This window comes from Acanthisitta chloris, unplaced genomic scaffold (assembly GCF_000695815.1).
Source record: "Acanthisitta chloris isolate BGI_N310 unplaced genomic scaffold, ASM69581v1 scaffold26351, whole genome shotgun sequence".
In the NCBI taxonomy this organism is placed as follows: Eukaryota; Metazoa; Chordata; class Aves; order Passeriformes; family Acanthisittidae; genus Acanthisitta; species Acanthisitta chloris.
In genome coordinates this window covers 1-10,759 of record NW_008655810.1, presented here as the reverse complement: position 1 = coordinate 10,759, position 10,759 = coordinate 1, and the positions used below count along the sequence as shown (strand labels likewise).

The following is a 10,759-nucleotide window of genomic DNA, read 5'->3' as shown; positions in this document are numbered from 1 at the left end:
GGGGGGGGGAGGGGGGGAATAATCACTTTTCCCAACTGAAATATCTAGGAAATACTCATGCTCAAGACCCAGGAAATCAAGTATGTGTAAGCATATATGCAGACAGCTCGTAACTGTGTGCAGTCCAATGAATGATACTGACTACATGACAACACACATGGCTTTTTTGCTCCACACACACTACCATGTATGTCTTATCTACCCAGGCTACAGCACTTTACACCCACAGATCACTTCAGCCACCTGTTAATCCTCCCAACAAACCTGTGAGGTAGGCAACAGTCTGCATGGTCACTAATTTACAAGCAGAGAGACTAATGCATGGTACTCTTGAGTAAGTGAATGTAGGCAAGATTACAAGGAATCGAGGTCAGTTGCTTCCTCTCCTTAAGAAATATCTTCACTGACCTTGATAAGAGGTGCAACTGATATGACACAGCAGTTTTAAAAAAAAATTCCATTAAGTGTCATGCAGGAGTTCCTGAACAGCTCAGCACCCACAAATTAACTACAAATTATTTAAACCATCAAAATTCCTAAGAAGCAGAGCTGTCACCTTAAAAAGAAAACAAGGGACACAAAGTAAAGGCAGTGAAAAGGGGAGGGGCAGGCATGGCTATATAGAGTAACCATTGAACTTACCACCCCAAAATTCGATCAGCAGGCATACCCACAAACTGGACCTTTCCTTCCTTATATTGTTTTGTTTTTCCTTAAATGGACTGGTAGAAATCCCAGTGTCCTGGCCCAGCATCTTAGTGGGGCAATGAAATAGAGTAAAAAAAGAAAAAGTGGACAAGTAGTACCCTTGTTCAAGTGTAAGGGGTCTAACTAGAATTCTAGTTAGAACTCGGGAGATACGGGGCCATTGTGAGCTCCCACATTGTGAGCACCCAGATCACCACAACAAAGAGGAACTTTGGTTTGGAAGACACTACTTTCCATTTCAGTTATGAAATCTGGATCTTTAGGGCAAAAGGCTAAGACCACTGATAAAGCATCAGCCACCACCGTAACGCTCAGCCCATAAACCATATTGAAGAATACCAATGGAAGGAGTATTCCAGGAGTATGGTGTTAAGTCTACCAGTAAGTGAAACAAAGAACTGCACCCTAAAATATCTCTACACAAAATGATCAGATCAACAGATGGATGGATGGATGGAGTCTGCTTTAGGAAGTTCCAATTACTTTATGCCTACATGCAAAACAGTTAAGAGATACAAAATACTTCTCTCTAAGCCTGGATCACGCTTGAGTATCTTTTTCCTAGCACGCAGCTAGGTAATAAGCAGAGATATGTGCTTTGTAGGCACAGTCAGAGTAACAGACAAAATGAATCCTCCAGTGCTAGCAGATGTGAAATTCCTAAAGCATATGCACTAAAGAACAACACACAGAGCTCTAACTGCAACTTTCATCTGCAGTTAGCAGGAAATCACACACTAGTCTACACCCCTGTTTTCTACTCTAAACACCAACCTGCAGTAATGTATTGAGCAGAGGCCATTTCTCCTGAGGCTCTTAAGGCACCACCATACCTGAAAAAGAAGAAAAATAATTTGCATGCCATTAAACACAACCAAGAGCAGCAGTCAGGTCTTTAAATCATGAAGCAGGCAGCATCTACATTTATTTAAATGTATCAAAAGAAATTAATCACCAAACCTCAAGTAACTGAGGTTAAGATTTACTCACACTCACCTCAAAGTCTCAGCTATTTCACAAGCACTGCACAGAAGCAAAGGAAAACTGGCATCCTTCAGACAGTAAATAAAGGAAGATCAAAAAGTCTGGATACATCACTGCTGCTTCCCTAACCCATTTGCCTCAAAGACTCAATTTATTTTTAAAGAACCTGAGAAAAAGTCTGAATAGAAGCTATCCCTCTTGTGAAACATTTGCCACAGCTTCTTCAGATATATGGAAAAAAAACACCTTCAAGGACAGATGGCAGATAAACTGCAGAGAGATGGAGGGCAGGTTTGCTTCCTCCCTCCACAGCAGAAGCAAAACAGTCAGAGGTGAGACGCATGCTTGGGGAGGTATCTCCTACACTGAAAACATATATGAGTCCACCCATAGTGCTAGAACTTACCACTCTTCCTTGAATCATTTCTTCATTTAGCAGTTGGATGAGGAACAGCTTACTCAAAGCATATAAGCCATCAAGCAAAAGGAGGGTCTCAAGCATTCTCTAATCTCAGACTGAACTTTAAAAATTCTGTCCACTGCTAGATGATGAACCAGAAACTTTCCCCAGACATGCTACAAAACACAGAATAGTCCCTTGCAGAGATCAGCAGGGCAGGTGGTGAGCAATGAAGCTGGAACAGTAAGCTTTTCCATGTGAGCCCTTTCACCCCTCTCCTACTGCCACATACCCTACAGCCTTCCATGCTGTCAGAAAGCAGGGGAAAAAAAAAAATCAAATACAGGCTAAATCTCCAGGGAAAAACAGCTTCAATCTGAGTGTGAATCTGACTTCCCACAGACAATACACATCCCACATCTTGTCTTGCAGTCTGCCAGTTTCATAGGCTACATTTTGTATGTTAAACCTGTCAAATATTCTGATTCAGTGCAGTAACTTGAGAGTCCTTCACATGGAAATAAACAGAATTGCCTAAAATGACAACACTAATAAACAATAAAAACCTTTAAAAACAAAGTTCCTGTACTTCACAAATAGTTCTCAGTGCTAAAATTCGGTAAGGTTCACCTGCTAACAAAATGAAGAAAAGCAAACTAGTGTTTACAGTAATCCAGAACATCCAGCTGGGTACCACGGAAGCAAGAAAGCAGTGTATTTTAAAGCATTAAGTTAACCCTAAGCTGGCAATGCTCTACCTAATTCTCACTGTTTTAAAATACTCATTACGATTCATTTGGAAGACAAAGTCAGGCTCACATTGCCAGGTACTCTTTTTTCCTCCAATATTCATAGTTTTTAAGTTTCTTGTTGAGTACTTACCAAAAAAAAAAAAAAAAAAAAAAAAAAAAACCCAAACCACCACCCCAGCCATTTTCACAATTCAGTCCAGAATAACAACAACAAGCAAACAAAAAATCAGAAAGGTTATTTTCCAATCAGAACAAATTAACAAACTAAGCAAATTCCATAAAGGCATGTCTTATGCTCCCTACACATCCACATGACTTCAGCACATTCCAGTTTGCTACCACAGTAGCACCCATGGTCCTACCTCAGAACTTCCCACTGTAACCTCCAAGTAGCAAAAGTCAGTCACATCAGAATTTCACAGCTGAAAACACATTGTGCAATAGAGCCAATGAAGGAAATATTCCTCAAAGGAACAAAACTCCCATATGGTTCTTTTATACAAAACAAGACCACACAAACTAACAGCAAAAACCAGGGTTAGGAGTTCAGTAACTTGTTTTAGCAATTTCAACAAGTCTTGATAGGAACTACTTTTTAGCTAGACAAAACACATTCTCTCTGCTCAAAGCCACTTCCAAGAAATACACAGCCTTAAGTTCTTTAGTAAAGCACAGACTAACAAGCCATAGGAGAAACTGTCATTGATCATTACTTTAATCTTAAGTAGATTTGAAGAGTCATAGATCATTATAATAATCCATATCAGTCCTAAGACAAGTGTTCCACAGAATATGTACTAAGACAACTGCTTCACAGAGTATCTATTTCATAAACTAAAGAAAACATTTGAGTCATGGTATTTTTGTCCCAAATCCTACCTTTTAAGGGCCTCTTTCACTTCTGGCACTGAGCGGATACACTGAACCGTAGCATTCATGTAGCAAGTGTTGCCAAGGTTTGTCAATCCACATGGTAATTCCATCTACAAAAAATTCACAAGGGTGCTTGAAGGTCAGAGAGAGAGATGCAACCATTTTTGTATGCATGCATACATTTGACATCAACTTCCAAGAAAAGGAATGATCAGAGACACAACACAAAACCTAGAATATTCTATCAAACTTTATGTTTTCCAGACCTACTTTATGATTAATCATTTCACCATTCAGTGCTTTTAGGGGACATTTGGGAATGCTTTGTCGTTTTTTTCTGCGCATGTTTTGTTTAATGAACATATTCTTCAAGCAGGCAGTCATTCAGAAAGTTCAATTATAATCTCATTCAAGTTTTGACCTTAAAATGCTATTTCCACAGAATTTCCACATGAATACATTTGCACAAAACACTGATGTTTTAATTAAAATCAGTTTTCAGTAAAACTCCGAGTGTGGAGCTCATAGTTAGAAACAAAAGCATTATTTAAACTCCTCTCCAAAAGACTGCAATAGATCATTAATTTGATCCTTTCAGACAACTTGCGAATTCCCAAAGTTCTGACAAATGTGAAGGCCAACTAATAATTAAACTAACCAGTTTCAGAAGCAACTACAAATCACCACGTAATAGCATTTTTCTTTATTTTTTTAGACCCTGTATGTTTATTATTTGTAGCTGTCAGGGAAAAGCACACAGTTTAATGAAACTGAAGTAGTACTACATACCTATACCAATTAATCACTTTAGGAAGAGACAATTCTTTTAGCTGTGCATTCCATTTTAATGAATACATGTAGTACAGGCAAGAGCATTTTCATGTGTAACAAATTCTGAATCAGAGAAATGCAATGTGACACTGAATCATCTCCTTGCCCACCTCTCAGTTATCTCAAAGTCTGTGCATGGGGTCAGCCCCAAAAATACATAAATATCCTTCCCCTGCAGATGTCCTAGAAAGCATTAAATCCTGGAGCACAAAACTAGTCCTAACCTACAGATCCTTTTTCATACAGACATGCATGAAAGTATTGCCATTCTGCATTGTGCCGCTGACAACAGTCATGCAACTGTTGAGTATGACAAAGAGCTCACAGTTCAAATGACTGATGAGAAAAAGTAAGCCTTTCAAGTTGTAAAAAAGGAAACAACTCACTAGTTACTTCATTAAAAAAATAACAGATTAATTATGGTCTTCCAGACTTTACTCCCATAAAGCAAAACATATAATCTGTTCTACTAATGTCAAACTTTGCATTTTTCAGAAAGAAAAGCTGACCTAGTATTACTAACAGGGACAAACAAAACCCTAAACACACCCCAGACAAACCCTGGTTTCCCTTCACAGATATGAAAGAGGCAAGAAACAATTCTGCATTATCTAAGGGCCCTTGTTCAGACAAAGTTCAGGACACCAATACAACAAGGGCAACACAACTTCCTCTTTGAAAACATCAACATTGCTATTTTTAGAACATCTACCAAGCTGCCTGCTCAAAGGAAAAACCAGCACTAGTTATACGACTTTTAAATTAAATCCCAGACTCCTCATCCCTTGTACCAGTTGGGTCATCAACGTAAACTTGTGCTCCTTTGAGAAGCTGTAAGTGCTAAACAGACATCACAGTTTCAAAACGCACATTTAAGCAACTGCAAGAATTTAAAAACTTGACATTACTCCAAGGTTTACAAGAAACCAAAGGCTGAAATATGCTTACAGCTGAAGCCAACTGCTCCTCTGTCATGTCTTCTACAAAGACGGGTCGAGCAATCGGCTCTTCTGGAAGGGCGTCTGCAGAACCCATCATTAATAAGGTCATCCCCTTGAAACACAGTTAAAATAGTAGTAAATATTTAAGGACAGTTACTTCTGCTTAAAACAAACAACAACAAAAATTAAGCTCTTAATGTATTTCAGCTATTTCCCCCAAAATAAACACAATCTTTCTTGTAGTTTACAGAACCAACACTGCACTGTTGTGACTTAAGGGTACACCTTAGCTTTCCTCATATCTAGAAAGTACTTATTGAGAACAATTCCACAGCATTAGCCATGCTAGATGTTTTTACTAAAACATCTGGTAAGCCTGGTGAGCTTGCCTGGTAAGCAGCTGAGAACACAGAACACCAACTGGGACTAAATTTAACATTCATGGAACACCTCAACACGAAGTGTTCAGAAAAGCTTCCCGACAGACCTCTAGGGATCAAGCCCCCTTAACACTTCAGTGCAAATATTCCTCTTTCCTGTAAATCTTACAAACTACCTTGGAGCCAAGGATAACTGAGCAGCTAAATTCCGACTTGAAAGATGCTGCAACACTTGAGCTTCAATCAACGGAATCTCAAGTTCTCAAACTCAGAATTCCCTAAGCAACGACAAAAACATCCCTCACCTTTGACCTAAAACCTGGGGAAACACTTCATTGAATCATCACAGAATGGTTTGGGTTAAAAGGGACCTTAAATATCATCTAGTTTCAAGCTGCTGCCATGAGCAGGGACACCTTTCACTGGACCAGGTTGCTCAGAGCCCTGTCCAACTTGGCCTTCAACACTTCCAGGGATGGAGCATCCACAACTTTCTCTGGGCAACCTGTTCCAGTGCCTCACCACCCTCACCCCCATTTCAGACAGATGTGGGTAGTAATGAGGGCCACAGCTCTGAGTTCGGCAATAATTTTTATCACCTGAGAAGCAAATGACAAACAAAGGTGCCATCTTTTGGTCTGACAGGTTCTGAGGGCATTAAACTAACTGAAAAATGACCCCATCAGTTTAGGCATGAGCACTAACATCCAAGGGGAAAAAACAAAAGCAGTCGAGTTGCTATGCTTGCTCAACTAGCATATGGGAAAGGAGTTTTTTAGCACTCAACAGAAATACATCTACACAGTAAGATGATCTATCAAAGGGGGAGAAAACTACTACCTGGAGCCTTAAAAAATACAGTGCTAAGGAAAAGGATGAACAACAGAATGGAAAGAAACTGCTTTGATAGTGTAAATAAATCCCTAGACCTTGTCTATAACGTTATTAAAACGAATAAAGGCAGCTATTAGCACAACAGTATGCAGAAAAGGACAAGAATATTACGTATTGAGTGTTCTGCTGAATGACTCTGCTACAGTAGCTGCAGCTACAGGCTGCTAATAGACGCTTGAGAACTAGTTACAAGGGTAAAAGTAATGCTACCTAATTCACTCTGCTCAGTGAAGAACTGGAGTAAAACCTGTAACAGATGTTATAAGATGTTACAACATAGGTACAGAAATGATAATGACCAAAACCAACCCAAACAAAAACCTGTGGGATTCCCTGTTGCAATTTTATATGGGTAAGATACATAAACGCATTCACTTTTTGTTTTCTTTTTGAACTAGCCAAAGGTATGAACTACCATCATTAACGGCTTTGTTTATAAATATCAGCTATTCAGTACAAGAGAACAAATTTCAGCAAACTGGTATAAAAGGAAATGGGCAGACCTGTAACTTCAGCACCAGCAATGCAGCCGTTTTTCATGCTGGGGAGAGGTGTGATTTTTCAGGAAGCACTACCCATTCCAACAGAAACAGCAAGCACTTCTAAGTCTTTCTTTAAATGCCAAAATAAAAACCAAATGAAACTAAGTTACTCCTCAGGACTTACATTCTTTATTTTTAGGCTTCCCCAGTCATCATCCTGTGAAATAAAGTGAAAGAAAAGTTAATTATCTTGCAGGAAAAGACAAGCTAGTATTTTCATTAATATTAATGATGTATTTCTAAATATACAATTGTGTTTCATCCAAGATTGCACAATGTTAACTCTTTACACATCATCAAGTCTTGTCTGACCAAAATAAAAAGCAGCCAAGTCAACTTTTCAATATGCTTCTTCATCTGTTGTTCAACACTGCTTAGACGTAAACAACTTTTTTCAGGAAAGTTGCCTATATTGCATCACACCAGTAAGGTCTCCACCAAAGAAGGGCCAGAGAAATTTCTCTTAAACAAGCTAAAAAGAAACAAGTTGCATGCAGATTCTGAACATTAAAAAGTAAGAGGAAAAAAAACAGCAAGCAGAGCAGCATTTGGTACAAAAGAGCATAGAAGTGTTTTAAACCAGCAGTGAAGCTCAACTACTCAGCAACAAACTTTCACCAGTATTTTCTAGTTGTAGGCAATGAATGATGCACAATTATTCCTGAAAAGTGCAGTCAGTTTAACACATACAGTGAAAGACTTATGGAAGAACACACAGAATCAAGATCATCGCTCATGTTATCACATCACAAAGTCAGAAGCAATATAAAAAACACTCGTAGCTACCTTCAGAGTTCCTCCTTTAACCATAACCTTCTGCCTAGCTGGCTGAACTCCAGTCAGTGCAAATAACTGGGCTTTGAAGACCATTGGAGGTTCGTCAGTGTTCAGCTCCACTCCATCGAATTTCTCTTTTCCCCATTTCACATTAACTGCAAACAAAACATTTTGAAACTAGATTATTCCCTAATATGCAAGAATACAATTACCAAGACTACCAAGACCTTATACCTTCTGAAAACATTCAGTTTTCAACTCTTAAAACTCACCAATAATCAAGCTAAGGGACACCTCGACTATACAGCATTCTCAGACATCAGAACACACAACTTCCAACGGGTCTAAAAATTTCCTACAGAACTGAGCGACTTTGTGAGTCATAAATGCATATAACAGCACCAGAAATCCTTTATGCAGGTCTTCACAGAAGTAGGTGGAAAGTAACTCTCCTGATCTCTTAGCACTGTTCATTGCAACAAATGAACTTTCTGCAGGAAGTTCAGAGGTGAGCTTCCAGTTCAGTTTTCCATAGCATTTCCTTTCTCCTTGAATGCAAAACAATACCGTGTGCTTTAAAAGCAAAGCTACTGCTCAATAGCCATAGTTTTAGCTACCAGTATCACTCATGTGGAGCTACGTGAGGAGGTAAGTGTGCACCAAGACAAGACCCACGCAGCAGCATAAGCAGCACACCTCCTGCTTCCCATCAGCGGCAGGTTAACCTGACACCACACGCCACAGCGTCACAGTGTCCAGTTCTGGGCCCCTCACGTTAAGGAGGACATGGAGCGTGTCCAGAGAAGGGCAACGAAGCTGTGAAGAGTCTGGACCACACGACCTATGAGGAGCAGCTGAGGGTGTTTAGCTTGGAGATGAGGAGGCTCAGGGGTGACCTCACCACTCTTCAGCCAGGTGAGAGTCAGTCCCTTCTCCCAGGCAGTTAGTGACAGGACACAATCTAATGCTGCACCAGGGGAGGTTTAGGTTAGACACTAGGAAGAATTTTTTCATGGAAAGGGTAATTAAACTCTGGAATGGGCTGTCCAGGGAGGTGGTGGACTCACCATCTCTGGGGTGGTTAAGGAGAGACTAGACATGGCACTTAGTGCCATGGTCTACTTGACATGGTGGTGGTAGGTCACAGGTTGGACTCGATGATCTCTGAGGTCTTTTCCAACCTGATTCTGTGATCCTGTCATGACCACCCTCCTGAGGTTTGACAGTGTTCAGACACAAATAGCATAGCTGCACACAGATACAGACAACAGCCTGGCACAGGCTGCAGCTCCCAAAGCCCTGACCCCAGTAAGGTGCAGGACTAGAAATAAGTGAAGCAAAACTTGATCATACAAAGTGTAACTCTTGATGCTGAAAATGGGACCACCAGCAGAAACATCAGGCAGAATGGCACAATGGAAAGCTAACTTCACTTTGGTAAAGCTACTGACAACCAAGAGCAGACAACACCACTTGGAATAAGCTGTCTGTTTCTACAGAACATCTCTGGCCGCTTCCCAGCACTATCACAGGTACAAAAGGTTTCCTTAGCAAGCTGTTTTGCTGACAATCTGTAAAATACAGCATGCAGTGATATCCTACTTTATATATAAGTATCCAGAGCAAGTGGCTGAAATACCAGATTTCAGGAAAGCCACATCCTTCCACCTGTGCTTTGGTTTTACACGAATATATTGCAGCAACTCTACCTTTCTTTTTAAAACACAAAGCTCCTAAAAGTCGTAATTTTGGAAACCCTTCCAGAAAGGTTCAGGTATGGGGAATGACAGATTAATCAAGAGTTAAGTCTCAATTAGTTAGACCACATTAAGTCTACAAAGCAGCTCAAATGACTGACTTTTCAGTATCTCTAGCAGAAAGCACCTTATGATTTCCCCAACCTTCTGGGGTTCTTTCAAATACATTTATCATTTTGCATATTTAAGACCTGCCAAGCACACGGCTTCTCCCATTTTCCAGGAAGACAACCCACTCAGTCACTGAACAAATCAGCTGCACAGACTTTTGGGTTCTGAATTTCTGAACAGTCATGCATCCACTGCTAAATACACAGAGGAGTTGGCAATTATTAATCTGCAGTGTCACTAGTTTTGACAACTCAGCACTCAAGAGGAGAAACTGAAGAGCACGAGTGTCTTCTCTTCAGAGATCACAACCAAAGCTTCACCCAAAATAAAAGAAAAACTTGTTCGCTTGAAAACAATGGAAAGTAAGAAAAAGGAAGGAGGGCTTTTCCCCACCGATCAGGAAATACAGTTTATACAGATGTGCTAGAGCTTGGGAAAATCCTGTTACGTTGACCTAGGGATCCCAGTGTGCCAATCACAATTAAAACAGCAGAGAAATAGGGACACAACTGCGTCCCCTAAAAACCTAACACTCCCCCATAGGTCAGACCTGTGGAACACACACAGGCCAGTAACCTGCTCTGGGAGTGTCGTCGGGGCTTTGCCTCTCACAGCTTTCCACAGGCAAGGAGAGCAGGCGGGATGCAGAAAATTTCACCTCTTCTGGTTCTACCTCGGGCAGAACGGGTTTAGAAGACCAGAGCGCAGATGCACCTAAACACACTGGGAGGCGCAGAGAGAGAATTCCCCCTCACCTGACCCAGAGCTCCACCTCCCCGAGCGCCACCGCGCAGGGCACAGGCACGGGC

At 40.6% G+C, this 10,759-nt stretch overlaps 1 protein-coding gene across 1 annotated transcript in view; it reads right to left on the bottom strand.

Moving 5' to 3' along the window:
* USP14 (ubiquitin specific peptidase 14 (tRNA-guanine transglycosylase)) overlaps positions 1–9,197 on the bottom strand; it is an 18,402-nt gene extending 9,205 nt beyond the window's left edge. The window contains exons 1-6 of the mRNA XM_009084079.1: positions 9,150–9,197; positions 8,092–8,259; positions 7,430–7,462; positions 5,497–5,601; positions 3,724–3,827; positions 1,483–1,541 (exon numbers count right to left, since the gene is read on the bottom strand). Coding sequence (XP_009082327.1) covers positions 1,483–1,541; positions 3,724–3,827; positions 5,497–5,601; positions 7,430–7,462; positions 8,092–8,259; positions 9,150–9,197 — 517 coding nt within the window. The remainder of the gene's footprint in view (positions 1–1,482; positions 1,542–3,723; positions 3,828–5,496; positions 5,602–7,429; positions 7,463–8,091; positions 8,260–9,149) is intronic.
* Positions 9,198–10,759: the final 1,562 nt, after the last annotated feature.